The following is a 19,948-nucleotide window of genomic DNA, read 5'->3' on the forward strand; positions in this document are numbered from 1 at the left end:
AGGGATGGAGCTGCCCCAAGTGCATTTCAAATCAGCTCGGCAGCAAAGTGCTTTAATGAAAGGTTGTGAGACAATTGATTGGGTATTGATCATGGGGGGGGTGAGGGTCAGGCACTCCTGGTTTTATAACCTTGCTGTGCAGATCTGGCCCAACTTGAAGGGCACATGAAGGAAAATGTTCAAAACCCCAAACCCATCTCTGGGAAACATCACTAGAAGCCAGGGGAGGTGTGGATGTGGAACTGGAGGTGAGGCCAAAACCAGCCAGGGGGAGTTTCTGGGAAAATTGATTCAAGTGCCTGGTGATTAAAAAGGGAAAATAATTCAAGATTTCAAAATATTTTACTCTTAATGTCTTATTTTTACAGATTTAGCCTGGGATAACAGAAGGAATAACACACATTGCTCGCAGGGGATTTGGCACTGTTGCTGGGACGTTTGTACATCACCATCAGCAGCTCCCAGAGCAAATGGATGCTCTTTCCTGCCTCATCCATGCTTTATTCTTACACAAAACAGCTTCTGGGATACCTTCAATGAACAGGGAGAAGAGCAGGGGCCAGGCTGGGACTGCAAGGCCATGGCTTGCTCCAGACCCCCCCCTCCTCTGTGCTCCCCAGTTCCCTGAGGCTGTGTCTGAGCCCCGGGTGGTTTTGGCACCCTGATCCCTGCTAAATAAGACAAAAGCAGCAGCAATTTGAGAGCAGCTCTGCACTGGGATGCAGCAGATGTTGAACAGCCAGAGCAGCCCCACACGGGGGTTGGGGGCTGTGAGTAAACCTGATGGGAAGTGCCAGGGATCGGAGGGAAGCAGGATCTGAGCTGGGGCGGGGCCAGGGCTGCTCCGAGCAGCTCCTTGGGGGTGTCAGTGCTGCATTTTTGGCCCTCAGACGGGCACAGTGCGATGCAGGACAGCTGTGAACTGCAGGAGAGGACGTGTCTGCCCTGTGGCTTTGCTCCAGCCCCTCCCTGGCCCCGGGGAGGTGGGCAGGGGGTCAGCCCCAGACGTGCCCGTGAGCAGAGGAACAGGCTCTGCAGCCCAGAGGGGTGAGTGTGCTGTGCCCCAGGGCGGGGCAGAGCTGTGTCCAGTTTGTCTGCTCGGCCAGCAAAGCCCTGAGGATGGGAGATGAGAACTCACGGGGAGCTCTCGAGCAGATGGAGCCACGTTGCCTCCTGCTGTGCTCAGGCTGCTTTGCTGGCACCTGTGAAACACAAAAAGCTCGAGTCCCTCCAGGAAGATTTTGCTGGTGCAGCATCCTCTTCCTGGAGGATGCAGCATCCTCTTCCTGGAGGAGAGCAGCCAGAGGCTCCCTAAAGCCCCGGGGGGGTGGGTGCTGTGGTCAGGCAGTGACTGGAGGGGCTCTGTCCATCCCCCCCCTCGATGCTCACAGGGTGTGCAGCAGCAAGGACAAGATGGACAGTGATGCTTTCTGGGTTAAACAATCAGATTTACGCAAAATGAAGGCTACCAGCTGGGGGGGGAGAGCGGCTGTGACACACAGCTCGTGGTGTCACATCTGCTGTGGCAGAGGAGGGACGTGCCCTGGCATCAGTAACCGCGGGATCTCAGAGCGTGCCCGACTCTGTCACCCCCTCCTCGCAGGGTGGGTACAGCTCCCTGGCACTGCCCCCGTGCAGGGGGAGGCTGGCAGGGCTGGCGTGGTGGCTGTGGCTCAGGATGGTGGTTTTCCTGCTGCAGAGGCTCCCGGTGGAGGCGGGTCTGCGCAGCCCCGCCCGGGGGCCGCCCCGGCAGCGCAGGCATCGCGCGGCGTCCTGGAGCAGGTGCCCGCTGAAGAACATGTAGATCCAGGGGTTGCAGCAGCTGCTGAGGCTGGCCAGCAGCATGGTGAGGCTGAAAGCCACGTTGGTGGACTCTGGGGAGGCAAGAGGGAGAGATGAAACATCCACAAGGGCTGGGCGGGGTCGCAGTGGGCAGGACCTGGGGGCTTTTTTTGGTTTGGGCACTTGTCCTTTGTCCCATTCCCATCCCACCTCACTGGCATTCCTTTGGGTAGGAGGGTCTGCAGTGTGCAGGCAGAGCCAGGCTCTACCCTTGGCAGAGGGTTCAGGTGGGTGACGTTCTGCAGTGGGGATGTTCCAGAGCACATCTTCAGGGAGCCTTCTGGGAGGTGAGACCCAGCAGCTTTTGGATCTTCCTGCAGCCTGTTTGCTGGCCAAAGCATCTCCCAGAGGAGTTTTGACCTTGGATAAAGTTCCTTCTACCCATGGACAGGCTAGGAGAGCTACTGAAAATTTCCAGGGGGGAAAAAAATTAATCAACCCATGAAATCAGAAACACACTTGTGAAACCTCTGTGAATTCCTGCATGAGGGAAGGGACATGGCACGGGTGTTCCCACATCTTTGCCAGTCCCTGTGGATGATGGCCAGAAATCATTATTTTTCAGTGGTTTTTCTGATGAAAGGAATGATTTGACTCTGGGGAGAAAACCTGTAGACTTCCCTGTGATTTTTTTAAAAAATGACAGAATAACAGACAGCTCTTGCTTTGAGTTTGTTAAAAACTCAGCAGATCCACGGGAACAGAGCATGTTCCCAAGGCTCTGCCCACACCCTGTGCAGCTCCCCCCATGCTCACCAGCACTCACCATCATCAGGAGCATCCTCATCCCACACTGACCACATCTGCATGCTGAAGAAGGGCGCCCAGCAGGCCACGTAGGCGGCCACGATGACGAAGGTCATCTTCACCGTGCGGATCTTGGCGCGGGAGATGGTCCTCACGCTGCTCACCCGAGAGGGCTGCCCGCCCTTCTCCGGGGGGCAGGGGGCAGGAGGGGCAGCCCCCGGGCCAGGGGCACCGCTCTGGGTCTTGCCCTTGAGGTTCTTGCAGATCTCGTGGCAGATGAGGCCGTAGCAGACGGTGAGGACGCCGACGGGCAGGATGAAGACGCACAGCGTGGTCCAGGTGATGTAGGCGCGGGCTCCCCACGGGTACCTGAAGTCTGCCCAGCAGTCCAGCACCCCCGAGCCCGGGCGAACCTCCCGCAGGGAGAAGATGAACACTTGGGGCAGGCTGAGCAGGCAGCTGAGCAGCCACGTGGCCCCGATCATGGCGTAGGCCTGGCGGGTGGGCTGCTGCAGGGTGTGCAGCGGGTGGCACACGGCCAGGTAGCGGTCCAGGGTCATGGCGATGAGCATGTAGGTGGAGGCGAACATGCTCAGCACCTGCAGGTACTTGACGGCCCTGCAGAGGGGGTCCGGCCCCAGGAAGCGGTAGGTCACCTTCCAGACGAGCTGCGGCAGCACCTGGAAGAGCGCCACGGCCAGGTCGGTGAGCCCCAGGTGCAGGATGAAGAGGTGCATGCGGCTCATCTTCCTGCGCAGGCGGTACATGGCCAGCAGCACCCCCGCGTTGCCCACGGTGGCGATGGCCAGGATGGTGCCCAGCACCCCGACCTCTGCCTTGGCCAGCTCCTCGTCCCGGGTGTGCAGCAGCGTCAGGTTGGGGTCCCCCGCCAGGCCCAGCAGCCCCTGGCCGAGCCCAGGCCGGCTGTGGGGAGTGCTGTTCCCACCCCAGCCTGGCTCCATCCCTTCGGGAAGCTGTGCAGGAGCGCAGGCAGCTCCAATGCTCCTCTTCAATGCCAGCTAACCCCTTCCCTGTCCCCCCAGGGCTGAGAAATCAAAGTTGGTGCTTCCCCTGAGCACCAACTCCTGTGCCCCTGCCTGAGGGCTGGATGTGCCTCCTCCAGCTGTCCCCAACACCGGGACACCTTGTCACCTTCAGCACCACACTAACCCTGCGTCGAGCACCTGCAATTCCCTCTCCGCCTGTGCTGCTCTGGAAAAATATTCCCGTGGAGCAGAGAGGTGCAAGAGCCCCTGCTTAGTCCTTGATGTTTCTTCCCTCTTCTCTAACCGTTCCCAAACCCCTGTTTCTCCTTTCACTGCTCGTCTCCTGCATCCCCCCTGCGCTGGTGAATCGAAGGGGAAAGGGAAGTTCTCTGCACTGCTTCTCTCTGTAGCAAAAGCAACAGCAAACGCTACAGATGCTGCGTCCCTTCGGCCCTTTCATTCCAAGAATGGCAGGCGGGCGAGCACTTCCCAGCCCGTGGGAAGCGTGTCTGTCTGTTTGTCTGTCTGTCTGTCTGCCGGCTGTGGCTCTCGGTGTGTGAGCACCGTCCCCCGGGGCTGGGTTTTATTTGTCCCCCGGCAGGTCCCTCCCCGCTGGCCCCACCACGGCTCTGCCCCTGCGCTCCGAGAGCGCTGCCGGACCCTGCACCAGACAGGTGAGTGCTGATCCCCCTCCTGCTGCTCTCTCCGGAGCTGCCATCCCCGGGTTTTGCCAGGGGATTTTACCAGGGGATTTTACCAGGGGATTTTACCAGGGGATTTTCTGGGCACGAGCCAAAGGCTGGGAATCCTCCTGCGCTTCCACCTTTGTCCCCTGCGTCCCCTCATCTGCAGCGAGTCGGGGCTGGGGACAGCCTGCCCTTGATTTGCTCTCTCCCTACAAGTCACACCCCCCCAGATCTCTGCCCTTGGCTTCTCCTGCTGGGATCTCTCCGTCCCAAGAGCCTGGGGACGAGGGGGTGCGGGTCCCCCACAGCAGGAGTCAGACATCCATTGGCTTTGTGCAGCTGGGTCTCAGCCCCGCAGCAAAGTCACTGCAAACATCATTTGCTGGCACCACCTCCCGGGGCTGCCCGGTTTGATCTGCTCCCCCTTTCCTTCCCTGTGGGATACAGATTGTCCCCGAGACATGACCAAAAGCCTGAGTGTGGCTGCTGAGCCCTCAACTAAACTGTGTCATTTTTTACTCCATCTGACAGGAAACCACCCCGAAAGTGGGGAGTAAGGTCGTGCCCAGCCCCAGAGCAGCCTCTGCCGCGGGTCACCAGCGTTTGCACCATCTCTCATCCGCACAGAGCCTGGGAAAGATCCATGGGAAGGGCAGAGCTGATGGGGAGAAGGGAGCTGCAGAGGTTTGGTGTGTGCCAGAGGGAAGGTGATGCTCAGCAGGATGAAAGTGTGGTGGAAAATCCAGGTGAGTCTGGAGCTCAAAGGCTCTTGCCCCTCACCTGCCCGAGAGCTCTGGCACCTCCTCACCTTCCCTTCCCACTCTTTTTTGAGCCTTCAGTGTGTTTTCCCACACGGTGTGTGATTGCAAAACATTTTCACTGCCTATATTTCACTGCCTGTATTTCACAAATACACCTGGTGAGTGTGTGAACACACAATTTCACTTCTATTTTGCAACATTAAGGCTTTGTTTTCCCTCCTGGCTACTGAATGGTGGCAGTAAAGAAATAAGAAATGTAACTACACACCCATTTCCAGCCTTTTTTCCCCTTTCCCTATGGGGGAAAGATGGATTAAAAATCACCTGACATGGGCTCTGTCCCAGCACGTGCCTGCTGGACATGGGCTCTGCTGCCCCAGCTCACAGGCTGGTGATATTACAGCAAAATTCCCTGTGTAAAGGCAGTTATTTGCTGAATAAATTTGCAGATCACCTCTAATAACCCTAAATGAGTGCAGTTTGTGTCTAATTAAAAGACATTCATCCTTATGAGACCCCACGGATATAAAGTACCCATCAGAGAGTGCCTGGTGGAGGTGCTGGAGGTAGGAAGGTTTGCAGTGAATAATGTAATTTTCTGTGTTTGTGATCAGACAGCTGATTTTCTGGAAGATTAATAGAGGGCAGTGCAAAAAAAAAAAAACCTACAAGGCAATGAAAGGCTGAGAGGAAGGCAGAGATGGAAGGGCAGATTCTGCAGAGAGAAAGAAACACTGAGAGGGTTTTGAGGGCAGACTCAGCTTTTTCTGGCACCAGCTCGATTTGGGAGCAATTCCCTTGGAATCAGAGCTTTTACTCCAGATTTACCTTAGCTTAGTTACATGGAGAATTCTCCTGCAGAGGTGCTTAGAGGAAACCTGAGCTAATTCACAAATGAGAAATAACCCCAGAAAATAGAAATTTGTTGTGTGTAGGGAGTGAGATTATCACGGGAAAGAAATTTTTTTGGAGCAGATGGATTGAAAAATAAACTCACTTTCATTCATGGGTTTCCTGAACATTTTGATGCAACCCCAGGACTGGGTTCTCCAGCCCAGCAGCTCGGGAGTTCCTGGCTGAGGAAGGTGCTGGTTTGTTCAGGGCTCTGGGAGCTTTGGGGAAGTGATGGCTCAGCCTCACCTGCAGCTATTTAGGCTGTTTCCCCCTAAACCAGGCCCTGGGGAGCAGAGGTTGGAGGTGTTTCACGATGAGGAAAACTGCAGTTTTCTGGTAATGCATCTTTTTGTGTCCAGTGAGGGAGGGAGGGCACATGTGCAGGGTGGGGGTAACCTGAGTTATCCCCCCTGCAGGGTGACCCGAGCCCTGAAATGTGCTGAAAACTCCTGTCTCGTGGTCTGTGATCCCTCCTTTCCCCCCGGGGGAAGCTCAGGGACCACGTAACTGGATTCCTAAGCTCTTAAATTCAGTTTGTCAGGGCAATGCTGGATTGCATCACTAATTTTTGGCAGCTGATAACACCAATACACCACAAAGCACAGCACATTAACTGCTGGTTTTACTACAGCTGGCATCCTCCACTCCTTCTGTGGAGCAGAGGTAGAGATTTTGTGATTGCTAAATCATTTGGCACAGCACCTGGTTACTTTTTTTTTTTGTGGGTGGCTTGCTGGTTAAATAAATAAAATTTCCTGGCTTGGGTTTATATATGCTGCTTTGGCTCCCTTTTCAACACAAATATTTTATTTGTGGTGTGTGATGCTGTTAAACTTTTATTGCTGACAGCACAACACAGGCTTGGTCTGTCTGTAGCATTTAATCACTGAAATGCCTTTTGTGGTTCAGGTCAGGAAAAGCAAGATTTGGTCATTTTGCTCTGGTTCAGAAGCTGTAAAATTAACGGTGTTGCAAGTGCTTTATGGCATCTTGGGGTGTCTCCTTGGGAAGGCTGAGGGCAGGGATGAGGGCTGGGAATTCCTGGTATCTCGTGCTGTATTAAATGCCAGCTCCCTGTCAGAGTGAAGCCACGAATGAGCTCCCCACTGCCTCCTGAAAATATAAACTGCTGAGACTTCCCAGTTCTTGGAGACTTCAGGACCTCAAAGCCCAGCTCGCTCTTGCCACTGACCTGACTCCAGGTAGGACTGTCCTTTGCTTTCCTCAAACTTGGGGAGTCTGGAAGCTGAAAACTTGCTATAATCTGAGTTTTTCATTGCTTGAAATGATCGTGAAGAGCTCTCAGAAAAGTCACCTTGTGGTGTCTGTCTTGGGCAAACAAATTTCTCTGCAGAGTGATTGCTCCCCTTCCTTGGAGTGCAGAAGGATCCAGCCCAGCCCTGCTCCATCCTGGTACCAGGTGAAACACCCCAAAACATTAATCTGTTTTTAAATGCCCCCTGGTTGCACTCTGGAGGGAGAAAACTCCCCAGTGAAATCGGGCAGCGTCACCTCTCGAACCGCAGCTTCCATCGTTTTAAGGGAATTATAAACCAGCAGCGACTGTCAGCCTCACCTTTTCCTCACCTCCCCCCTTTCCCTCACTCAGATTTGGTTTTTTCCCACTTAATTAAAGCCTCTGATCCTGCTTTAATATTAGAGAGCACGTCTGGGTGCATAAATAAACATGCTGAACACATGGTGAGTGCCCCAAAGCCGTGCCTGGTGGGGACTCTCCTGGGCAGAACAAGCCAGTTGGATTTTAATGGAAAATCCATGTGAAGCTGTAAAAACTGGCAAGCAGAACAACAAAAGATGACAGTGTTGTGTTAAAGAATTAAAGGATCAGTGTTTAAAGTGTTGCCTTGAACACAAACTTGGTGGGCTGAGCTGCTGTTCCCAGGGGTAGCTGTGTCCAAGCTGGGAATTTGACAGCCCAGCTCGTCTCAGAGCATCACTCCCTTCATCCTCCTGGTGTCCCTGATCTTTGGGACAGCCTTGCCCACCCAAGCACCCCGAGAATCCCAAAACCATGCCCAAAAGCAGAGTTGCCCCCCAAACCCCACAGGTCAGCCCATACCAGTGGGGTTGGGACCAACCTCCTCTCCCTGGCATGGGAGAGGATCTCCCCGGGATCCAGAAACATCTCCCAGGCTGGTGAAGAGCACCAGGAGATTTCTGTTAAATAAAATAAATCCAATCCTGGGGCGTTATTGCAGCTGATAACTCCATTAGAGTTTACTTTTTTCCTTGTTGTTTCGCTGTGTCTTCTCATTTGACCCACATGTGTGGAAACCTGCTTAAGTAGAGGCAACTGCCAGAGGCAAAATTGAATCTACAGGCATTTTAGAGAGAGCAAATTACTTGTTTATCATCCTTATACTCTCCCTGTTGGTCTCCTTGTATAGCCAGGGATGTTTAAAGACTTTGGTAGCTGTGAAATGCTGCAATTTCCTTCCCTGCTCCCTCATCTCCTTTTGCTGTTACCATCATTAGCATTTGAAAACCAGACACGGCCAGAGCGTTTACAACCTTAAAATCAATAATAATAATAAAAAAACCCCAAACAAATTACATTTCAAGGCTGGAAACAAATGGCTTTTTCCTGTTCTCTGCTGACAGGCTGCTGTGGGGGGAAAATCTGTGTCCGTTGGCTGTGGTGTGGACAGAGGGGAAAGGAAGATTCACTTGGGACAGGATTCCCACCCAGGCAGCAGTGACAGTGTGGCCAGGCTGGGAAAGGTATTTAGGTTCTGTATTTTGCTTTATTCACTGGATATACGGATTTTTTTTTTAAAAATGTTATTTTTAATAAACCCCTTGGTGGGAAATCTGTGTTGTTTGCAGGGGTCACTGCCAAGCTCTGGTCCTGAGCGTGGCCCTGTGGGGATGGGTTTGTGTGGGGTCAGGATGGGTTTGTATGGGGTCAGGGATGGGTTTGTATGGGGTCAGGCTGGCAGAGCTGGTCCCCACAGGCAGCTCAGGGCAGGGTGGGTGCTTGGGACGCTTCAGGCATCAGCACCTACAGCCCACATCACCCTGAGCTGGGACTGGGGCTGCAACCCCTGGGGACAGGGATGCTGGAGGCATCTGTGCTCTGGAGTGGGAGGGGAACCTGCTCTTACCCTCCTCCCTCCCCTTTGTGCAGGCAAAGGAGAATAGAGGATTTATAAAACACATTTAATTGAAAATCTCAGTACAGAGGGGGAATGAATAAGAACCTCCCCACGGCCTCAGATCTGCTTTGTCTCCTGTTGCCCTCCTGGCCTGATGGAAATGCTGTGGTTATTCAGGGCCTGTTCTCCTCCAGGTAGGAGAGGTATCAATCAGGGTTATGAAAGGAGAGGAGCAGCTGCTTCAGGATAATATGTTAGAAAATGATGAATCATGGGGAAAACGTCTGCAGGGATCTGCACTCGCCCTGCTGCAGCAAAGTTCAAGGCTTTGTGATTAAAGGTTGTTCTTGCCTGTTTGACAGTCAGCCCCAGGTTGTGCCCAGACCCAGGGAAGTGTGGTTGGGATGGTGCAGCTGCCTCAGCGAGACCCTTTCCCTCCGGGTGAGCAGCACTGAGCTCAGCTTGTGTTGTCCAGTTAAAACACCGGGAATTCCTCACCTGCCCTGACGTTCTTGCCCTGAAAGCTCTTGGGCTCTCAACCTGAGGGACTTCCAGGTGCTGAGAGACAAGTTCACAGAGTCGAGATGCGGTCACCAGAAACGCTACCGCTGCTCTTAAGCTGTTTGAGCAACTTCTTTTCTTGCTACTCTTTATGTGGAGAACAGCGCAAAACAAGCCCAATTAACGCTCATTATTGTAGTTTCACCGGTGGTTTATCCCGACATGCTCAACAGATAAGGAGTGCCAGCGGAATTACTACCTTCGGCTCGCATGAAATGTGTTGGGTATTTTTTTTTCTCTCCCCATCAGCGTGTGTGAAAATCTCCTTGGAAACGCAGCCCTAATGGTCTGTCTCCTCCCCGAGCCGCCGTTCCTGCAAGCGAAGCAGAAAGCTGCGCTCCGTGTGTGCCGCCTGCTCTCCTAATTAACTGGCTGTGGGCACAGGATCCCGGCGGTGCTGATGGAGCTGTAACCCCGGGGTGCTGGATGTGTGTGTGTGGCTCTTGATTCCTGGGCATCCCTGGATCGTTACTGTGCCCTGATGATCCTGATGCTGCGGGAATTGCCGGGGTGGGGGGCTCAGATTTGGAGGCTGGGCAGCACCACAGCTCTGCACACCCAAGGGGGTGCTGCCCCAGATCTGTCCTGGTGGTCACCCGGGGGAGCAGACAGAATTCCAGGTGGGAATTGGGAGATGCAGCTCCAGCCCTTTGCACGAGAACAGCAGTTTTGACAAGGAATTCCAGCCCCACCAACCTGCTCTGAGCCCAGGTTTGGGTTGGAAATGGGCACCAGCTCTGAGGGTTTGCAGGGGTGTGGGGAGCCCTTCCCTGCTCCCCCCAACACCCACCCACCCACCCACCTTGTCCTCTGGGTAGGACAGGAGTAGTTAATCCTCCCGCCGCTCTCATCTGGGTTCCCTGGCAGTTGGAACAGCGGGATGGGAGCCTTCGGGAAGGCAGTTAATGCCCGTTAATCCTCTCCCGGTGCGAGGTGTCTGAGGAGAAGGTGGTAAAGTACAGCAGCAGCACACGGCGTTCTGCCTGCCAGGGGTGAGTGGCTGGGTCAGACCAGGCAGCCCCGACCTGTTTTCGGCAGCAGTGTCGGTGCCGAGGGGAAAGGGAAGGTGCAGGAACACGTGGGACCAGCTCTGGGGGATGTATCAGCACAGGACACTGAGCCCTGCTCTCCCTGCTCTGCCCTGAGTGGGTCTGAAGACCCCATTGACACCATTCCCTGCAGCTGGGATGCTGGATGGGCACGGCTGCAGTGAGAATTTAGGATTATGCCCATTAATGTTGGTGCTGTAGGCAGGGGGTGTGTTCCTATGCCCAGGGAATTATTCAATTGAGTGGGAAATCAGGTTTAAACCTCCCAGGGGTCCTTGGGTAAACAGCTGGATATTCTTCTGAATCTCGGGTTTTGAGTTTTCTTTGTGAAGTTCAGCGTCTGGTTTCTTTTGGGAAGAGCTGGTATTTTTGGTTATGAAGCAGGCAGACCGTCCATCTGTCTTTGAAGAGCCTCTTGCAGACCAGGATCTCTCTGGGGAGACAGCAGTGGTGAGAAGAAGGGATGGTTGCTTTGGTGGTGAAACCAATAGTCCAGAGATCTTATAAAAGCAACTTGTTTCCCTGCATCCCGATTATCCACTGAAGAATTCCAGCAGCCATGGAATAGGAATGGCTCTGTGCCCTCCTCAGAAATTGATTTTTAACCACCTGACTCGCTGCCTCTAAGTGCCTGATAATGAGGAACAAAGGGGAGTCTAACACCTATTTTTCAGGCAGACCGTGGACTGCGGGGGTTGTTTTAGCCGAGGGCTGGCTCGGGCTGTGGCGCTCGGTCTTGTGCCTCCAAAAACATCGTTTAACATCGCCAGACAATGGCTGTGTCTGCGCCTCCGCCCTGCACGGACGGTGCTAATTGCTGAGGCATCTCTTCAAGCCCTTCCTCGCACACCGAGGGGCTGCTGGAAGGGAAACCAGGGGCTGGAATCAGTGGATTCCTCCAGCGGCCTCTCTGTTCTCTCCCTGTCGCCTGGAAAATGAACCAAATTAACATTCAGGGGAAGCATCAACAGCTGATTTGTCTTTAGGGTTTCTGTACGGCCACGAGAACGTGGGTGTTGCTGCAGGAGCAGCAAAATAATGTATCTCCATCCTCCTGGCTCCAGGGGGCTCATCCCAAATCAGCTGCCAGAATGGGAATTGTGGGGAGTCCCTGTGTGGTTTAGGTGGGGGTGGGAGGGACAGATGCTCGGGGTTTTGTGTGTGTTTGAGGGGTTTTGGTGTGTTTGAGGTTTTGCAGAGTTTTGTTTGGCAAACAAACAACAAAACCCCCAATACTGAGAGAGCCCATGCCCCGATTGTAGCCCTGTTTTCAAATTAGGTGGTGGTTTGTGTGTGGTTCTGCCCCGAGCCCTCCAAGACCCCGTGTTTGCTCGTGTTTAGTAGATATTCAGTGCTTGTTTCTATCTAGAGAGCTCTTGCCTTCCTAATGAGCACCAAAGAGATGTGGGAGTGTAACCCGGAGAGCTGCTGCCTTTCCTTGCAGAGGATTCACATCAATTCAGGGCATCAAATCCCAGCCCGAGGCTTAACGAAGCGCCGTCACACCGAGGTGAGAGCGAGCCCAGCCCCGGCGAGGGGAGGGGGGCAGATTTACAGCTAACTGTTGGATTAAGAGGAAATGTGAAAATCGCTGCTAAAGCCCTCCGTGTTCAGCCGAGCGAGGCAGGGAGGGAGGCTCGAGCTGCCCCAGGGTTCTGGGATCGTTCACTTCGATGGGGAGACTGTAAAAAAAAAAATAATTAAATTAATGTCTAAGTCCTCCAAATCTAATTGGGACAGGATTATCCCCGAAGGAAACCAGAGATGCAGAGGAGAAGGGGCAGTTCCCTGAAGTGACCTGCAGCAGGGGAAGAGCCAGATGCTGTTTTCCCTCCTGGTGATTTGAGTGGAACAGAATTCCCAGCAACCAGCCTGGGGGCTCAGAGATCCCTGGAGTCCTCTAGTAACCTCTTGGGACACCAGGCCAGATGGCTCAGCCACACCTGGATGTGCAGAGCAGCACTGACAGGGCAGGGTAATTATAATTATAAGGAATTATTAGCAGGTTGCCTGCAGAAGGTGTGGCTGCCCCATCCCTGGAAGTGTTCAAGGCCAGTTTGGGTGGAGGTCTGAGCAATCTGGTCTAGTGGAAAGTGTTGCAGGGGAGGTGGAATTGGGTAATCTTTAAGGTCCCTTCCAACCCCAATAATTCTGTGGTTCTGTAACGCTGGGGGATTTCTGGAGCATCAATTGGGATCTGACCTAATGTGTCAAATCTTGCAAGTGTGCATTTATCCAAGTGTGGGAGCAGGAACAAGCACAGCCTTCTGCTCCACTCAGGGATAATTCTGGTATTCCTGAACAGTTCTCTGCAGGGAGCCACCAGTTCCCTCCTCATCCACCCCACTTGAAAAGCCACATCCAGAGTAACAGAGCACAAGGATTTGCTCGGGAAGTTAAAGGTCCCCAGAGCCCTGAGCAAGCCCATTCAGCCAATATCCCAACTTTTGACAGCCAATATCCACTGTCCTGCCCCCAAACTAATTAATTTTATACATGATTGAATTTAACACCATCATTTAGCTCTGTCTGCCGGCGGAGGCTTTGAAGTACAAAGTGATTATGCAGGGGACAAGCTGGGAGCTGGTTAATAAGTTCCAACAAAGTGTGTACTGCTGGGAGGCAGTGTTAGATCCCATGTAGAATTTTATTGTTGTTTTGTCTTGGAGTTGAGCTTGGAGACAAGTGAAGCAGCAGCAGAGTCTGTCACCAGAGGGAGAGAAAGAGAGAGAGAGAACAGCAATGACACTGTTGGGAAATGTTTAAAGCTACCTAAGTGTTAATGATCAGGATCTGACTCTGCTGCCTCTGAAAATCTCACTCTTCCCCTCATTTGCTGGTTTTGCTTCGCTTCAGGCAGGCTGGTTGTTCATGGGGGAAATCAAAGGGAATCAGCTCAACAATTCTGCTGTTGTGGGGCTGCCTGCAGTAAGTGCCACTTCCAGGGCACACAGAGCTCCTGACTGCACCCCTCGACCTTCTGGGGTCTCTGGGGACTGTGTCTGTGGAGGGCTCAGGCACTAATGAGCCCTTCAGAGGAGCAAAGGGAGCAAGTCCTGAGCCATCAGTCTGACAGGACATGGTCAGGCTGGAGCTGTTTGTAGCCCTCTGGCCAAGCAGCTGCACTGACCAGCCCCATCCAGGGAATTTAAGATGAGCCCAAGCATCCAACCTGACATGCAGCAAACCAGCACAACCCTTCTGACCCGAGGTAATTGCCTCTTGCTCCTCTTTGAGTTCTTGGTACGATCCAGGGAGAGGAGGGGACAGAAACAGGAGTAGAATTGCTACGGGTAAAGACTGTTTTAAGCAGCTGTTCCCAAATGATCCCCAAGGATTGTTCATTTCCAGAAAAGCTCAGTGCAGCAGAATGGAAGCAAACTGAAAGCTTGTTAAATTGTGAATGCTGTTTTGGGATATTCTTTAATCCTGCTGCCTGTGATTGTCTCTGCTAAAGTCTCTATCCCTGAACGGCTCCTCAGGAGATGTTTTCTTTCTTTTTTTTTTATAGGTAAGGAGTTACTTAATTGGATAAATGGTTCTCTGTTAGCTGTTATTCACTTGATGGCCCCTCTGGATAAAAACAGACCTGTAAGGATGCACTGAGCTTCAGCACAAATTCCAGGAGATGAGCTTTGCCAACGGGAAGCCAAGTCCCAATTATTGTGTTCTCCAGGGATTGTCTCAGTTTGGCCAGCGATGGAGAGGTGATGGCAGTCGTGGCATTTTGAAGCCCCTTTGGTGGAGGGCAGATTTCCCACAGCCACGAAGCCCAAACACAGCTTTAAAAAGGTTTGTAAAGTCAAATGAGAAGACTAATTTCTCATTTCTTAGTTTGCTGATGGGGAATGACCTCAGAGGGGGTTCAGCTGCAGGAAGGGAGAGGTGGAAGTCAAAAACTGCACTGATTGCCTGGGATGGGCTGTTGGTGTTCCTGGGAGCAGTGGAGGACTCTGGGGCTGTGTTTTGTGCTGAAACACCACCGAACTACAGCACCTCGTCCGTATTTCTACCCCAAAACCACGGTTTGAAAAAAACCAGAGAAAATCCAAAATTTTTTTAAAAAAAGATAAAAAAAAATCCAAAATGCATAAAGCAAACAAAAAAATACAATTAAAGGTCATTTTTTGGCCCTCCGTCGGGGCCGGGTGCAGTTCCCCCTTGTGCCCGAAGGTGGCGCTGCGGCCCCGGCTGGCGCTGGGGGGGGGCAGCTCCCGATGTCCAAGGAAAGGGGGAATTTTCCCCTTGGAAAAGGTGGATCTTTCCCTCTTTTTGGACCACTCTGCCCCGCGCAGACCTTGGCACTGCTCCCACCCAGCTCCCCGAGCTGCTCCCGGTCCATGGGTCACTTACCAAACCCACCAACTGCATCCGATGCCGCTGGATTTCGGGATAAATGAGGCTCTCCAGTGTCTCCCCTGTTGCTTTCCCACTAGTTAATTCCTGGTCAAACCCCCTGTAAATGAGACAGAGGTCTTTGCCCTGAATTCCTGCCATGACATTCCTCTGGTTACACACAAGCAGCAAAACATTTTGGGGCTGGTTGGGAAATTTTCACCAGTTTAAAAAAAAAAAAAAAAAAAGAGATTTGGTTGAGATTCTTTTATTTCTGACATGTGAAATGTCTGGATTTTTTTTCCTTGTGCCTGGCAGGATTTCTGCACTCAGAGAATATTCATATACTGATCTTGCTGACTTTCCTCAAGCTGTTTTTATTCCTACCACTGCTCTTCATATATTGCTTTTTTTCCCCTTCCTCTTCAGACTAAAACAAGAATAATCTCTTACGCTGCCTCAGACTGGGAGGAGGGTGGTGAGGGTTGTTTTTGTGGCTGACTGGGCAAGATATGCAGATGTTGCCCTGATGTGTGCATTAACCATGCCCACAAAATGCCAGGTTGATTCTGTTCTCTTCTCCTCCCTCTGAAGCTTCTGACAGAGCCCGTGGCTCCGGGAGGGCACAACAACGAGGAGCAGCCCTGTGAGCAACATTTATTTGGAGTTTAACAGGGGTGTTTCTTCCCCCTGCTGCGTGCCTGAGGAGTGACTCCAGGCCTGGCCCTGCCTCCCACAAAGCTGATTTGGCATTCTTGGGAGAGCTGATGTTTTTGGCTGGTCGGAGCTTCTGATAAATGTTGGCACATCTGATTTATTGTCTGACTCGGTTCCCAAGGAGACCACATATGTAGCAGCCTGAGATAAGCAGCTTATAACCCAAAGGTGAATGCCTTAAAATATCAGGGTCCCTTTCTCTCTCTCCATTGATGGTGAGCTCTTGCTTTTCCCTGCTATCTTTATTTCACTGTGTTATCAGAGAATTAAATACTTGGTGTTGTGTTGAGGAACCCTTCTGTCCTTACAATTGGCTGGAGTTATAAATTCAGTTGGATTTCCTGTTGTGGCTCTTGATGCAGATTTGTTGAGCACAATGCCAGTGTCCCTGATTCTGTGGCTTGATGGCAACTGCCCTGCTGAGAGCCAGAGCTGGGAGACCCAAAATCACCATGAATGTGCACACACATGTATTTCCTGCACTACCCACCCCCAGACCTTATTTGTGTGCTTCAATCTCCTCCTGCCCTGCTTGGGAGGGAGTGCAAGTGTCCTGCCTGGGCTGTGGGACCACCAGCTGGAGAATCCCAGAATGTTTTGGGTTGGAAAAGACCCTAAAGACCATTTTGTTCCAGCCCCTGCCATGGGCAGGGACACCTTCCATTAGCCCAGGTTGCTCCAAGTTTATCCAACCTGGCCTTGGACACTTCCAGGGATCCAGGGGCAGCCACAGCTTCTCTGGGCAACCTGTGCCAGGGCCTGCCCACCCTCCCAGGGAAGGCATTGGATGTGCAGGGCACAGTGACAGGGATGATTTTGTGCTGATGCTTTTCCAGCCGTAACTTCAGCGGGAATTTTTTGGTCTGTTTTACAAAGCAGGGCTGGCAGAGGTGCTCCTGCTTGGCGTAGAAAACACTCCAACCCTGTTGCTGGAGCTCTGCAGGCAGAGGACAGCGAGCTGGTGAGATACTGGGGGTTCATACACTGCTGGAAAAAAGACGAGTGCCTCCTGAAGCACCAGCCAAGGCCAAGGGATGTCTGTGGGTGAGAGGGACCAGCATCCTGCTCTTCAGGGCAGTGGACCCACCTCTGGAGTGACACAGATGTGCTCCTGCCCAGGCTGGCGTGCCCAGACACCACCTGCTGCAGAGCCAGCCTGCCCCTCTCCAGGGAGGGAAAGGGGGAGTCCTGTCAACTTATCCTACACCTTTTCCCCCTGAGCACATTCCAGCCGGGGTCAGTCTGGGAGGGTGTGCAGGGAGGGATTCACCCACCCTGTACTTTCCACCTTCCCCTGTCCCACCCCTGCCAGGCCATGTCTGCAAAGAGCAGCTCCCGTGTGGGAGCAGAGGGAACGGGATCGTTCCCGGGGCTGGTCCCAGGGTGTGACGTGGCAGCCTGGGCAGGAGGTGCCACGCTGGCACCGTGTCCATGGCATGGAATAAGGCAGCACAGGGGGTGTCTGGGCTGGCTGTGGGGTTGGTGGCTGTGCTGGAATCCCCTCTGGGATGCAAACCCTCCCTCCTGCAGGGTTCTCCTTTCTCTTCCCAGCAGTGGCCAGAAGATGATGTCAAAGCTCTGTGCAGTTTTTGGCTGAAGGGATGCTCCTCCCTAACTCTTGGTAGGCAGAGTTTTAATTTTGTAACTCAAGGTGAAAGCCCAGCAGCATCATTTGTGTGTTCCCAGCACTTTTTTTTAACCAGGTCAGCAAAAGGAAAATCAGAGTTTCCTGATTTTTCTCCACTCCTTCCATCAGCAGAGGGTGGGAAATCCCTTCTATGTTATCTTCAAATGTTTTTGGGTCTCTATCTTCACACCCTGGGTTTTTAATTTAGGCCAAGGGAGACTGGCACTGTTCACATCCAAACCCAACAGAGCAGCCTTTTAGCCACAACCATCTCCCCTTCCATGGGCAGACAGATGCCAGGGAAGGTAAAGCTTAAGGAACAGGTCTCTGGGTCTGTGCTGTGCCATCAAAGCCTGTGCTGGTGTTGAGTTTTGCTCTTCAAAGCCCATTTTCAGCCAAGATACACTCGGTTGATGTCTCTTCTCCCCGGGTCATTTGCAATCCAAGCTTGTTTTCAAGGAGTCAATTGGGCCAGGTGAGGTTTTTGTGGGGGAGAGGTGACAAAGAGGGAGCCAGTTCTTTTTCAAGCAGAGAAATTTTCAGACTGTAATTATTGTGTCTTCTGTGTGCGTGTCCACACCCAGCAGAGCTGGCTTTGATCTGTGCTGGGGGAGGCCGTGGAGAGGACAGACGGACACAGGACATCACACTCATTACTGGGGACAGAGCACAGGGATAACTGCACTGCCTTCCCTTGGGCTTTGGAAAACAGCAGCCTGGGATCCACCTGGCACCTCCTGGTAGCCCTGGGAGTGTGTGGTGAGGTGGGGCTGCTTTAAAAACACCAGGGCAAGGCAGGGGGAGGGGAAGGTGCTGCTGCCTCCTTGTCAGGGCTGGCAATGGACACTGCAATTAGTGCCAGGGCCATCAGTGCCCACGGCTGAACCCCCTGGCAGGAGCAAGGAGAGGCTCCAGTGATGCAGCAGCAGTGGCAGGTTGTTATCAGAGCACCTGACCCCGTCCAAAAGCTGCTTGTTGTTTAAGTCCCTGTGATTTTTGTGGTTGACTTGCAGCGAGTGGAAGTGTTGCTGGATTTGCTGAGGAGTGTTTTGTGCTGTCAGAGTGGCACAAAGGAGAGGAGCAATTCAAGTTCACGCATCACTGGCACGTTTGTGTGAAAGCAGAGTTTATGAGGTAAAAGGTTTCTTATCGTGGCCAGTGCCAGGTGCTTTTAAAGCAGTTTTTAAATGTTGATTGCCCGTAAGAACTGGAAACTAAAATAAAAAATTGGACATATTCTGCTGAATAAAGGCTCCCTGCCACTTATGATTGTTGCCTTCTGGTAGCACAGGAGATGCAAAACTGCATTCATCTGAATTTTAAATTCTGAGCTACAAAGAAAACCATTTGGGTAAAATTTGAAGCAGGGTAAAAATTCACTCTGCAGAGTAAAATTCACGTCCAACCTGGGGGCCAGGAAAAAAAATGGAGCAACATTGTGGAAAGTCTTGTGATGGGCTTTGCACAAGAGAAGATTGCTTCATTTTTTCCAAAATTTTCAGGATCTCATTAAATATGAGTGGATGCTAGACTGAATCTGCAGGGGCTTTCACAACCTTCCCTCAAATGTGACTCTGTGTCATTCCATCTGCATGTTTAACCAAATAATTCTCTGATTGTGTTGGTTCAGTTGATCACCTTGTGAGGAAATATTGCAGCTTTGGAATTCTGGGGGTCTAAAACCACCTACTACTCTGTGTCCCCTTACACAGAGATGAACCAAGAGAATGAGTGACTTAGTCATGGCAAATGGCTCTAAAGTGATTTAAAAATTCAGCAGCTGAAAGGGTCTGGGTTTTGTGTTCAGCAGAGGAGATTAAAATGGGGTTTTGCTTCGTTACACCATTTTTGGAGGTGCATTCTTAGTCCTGGTTGGGCACAGATCCCACCTATGTTGTCTTCTTTTTTTTTTTGGGTCTGTAGCTTCACCTGCTGTGTTTTCAATGTGGGCCAAGGGTCCCTGGCACTCCTGGCACTCCTGGCACTCCTCACATCCGAGGCAGCTTGAGGCACATTCGCCTCTCGCTCTTCCCTTGCCAGCGTCGGCTGAGGAAGCTTTCTGGGAGTGTTCTGCAAAGCACAGTGGGAATCACAGACCAGATCTGTTCTTGCTGGAGCCTTGCTAGCCTCAGAATCAAATATCTGCTTATTCTTTTCAAAATGAAGGCAAATAAATTGGCAGCAAAGGAAGTGCTGCTGCCGAAACCTCCGAACGGTGCAGGCAGAGGGGGGTGTGAGCTTTGGATTCTTGTTGTCCTTTGGTCCTGGAACCCCTTTTCTCTCTGGGCAGCCTGTTGGCACTGAGAGGCAGACAGATGACGAGGCAAAATCGGGTGAATTTCTCTTAAATTTAATTCCTGTTAGCTTGCTTTTGTGCGAGGAACTGTTGGATGTGCCCAGTGGACACAGGACCAGCTTCTCTTTGGGGAAATCAGGATGAGAGTCCCAAAGCACCCCTATTTCAAGTGTTAGTGGAAATTTCCCCTTCCAAAGCAGGCCATATGCTGGAGTGGGATGAACTAATCAGCTTCTGCCGAGGCACAGCAGGGAAGGATCCCAGTGTGGCTGCACCCACGGTGGAGCAGCCCCGGGTTATTTTTAATTAGCACTTTCCCGCAGGAAATAAG

The 19,948-nt window shown here is 52.2% G+C and overlaps 1 protein-coding gene and 1 long non-coding RNA gene across 2 annotated transcripts; one reads left to right on the top strand and one right to left on the bottom strand.

Moving 5' to 3' along the window:
• Positions 1 to 1,566: 1,566 nt before the first annotated feature.
• Positions 1,567 to 3,551, bottom strand: AVPR1B (arginine vasopressin receptor 1B). Its single transcript, XM_027742990.1, has 2 exons — positions 2,609 to 3,551; positions 1,567 to 1,874 (listed from the first exon to the last, which is right to left on the bottom strand). Exons 1-2 carry the CDS (start codon positions 3,549 to 3,551, stop codon positions 1,567 to 1,569), a joined length of 1,251 nt encoding a protein of 416 aa, XP_027598791.1.
• An 8,497-nt stretch (positions 3,552 to 12,048) lies between these two features.
• Positions 12,049 to 16,646, top strand: LOC120324579. The gene is made up of 3 exons (XR_005565996.1): positions 12,049 to 12,152; positions 14,319 to 14,434; positions 16,574 to 16,646. It is a non-coding gene; the product is annotated as an uncharacterized LOC120324579 (long non-coding RNA).
• Positions 16,647 to 19,948: the final 3,302 nt, after the last annotated feature.

The sequence above is a fragment of the Pipra filicauda genome, unplaced genomic scaffold, assembly GCF_003945595.2.
Source record: "Pipra filicauda isolate LSUMZ 115617 unplaced genomic scaffold, ASM394559v2 scaffold599_size242720_pilon, whole genome shotgun sequence".
Lineage (NCBI taxonomy): Eukaryota > Metazoa > Chordata > Aves > Passeriformes > Pipridae > Pipra > Pipra filicauda.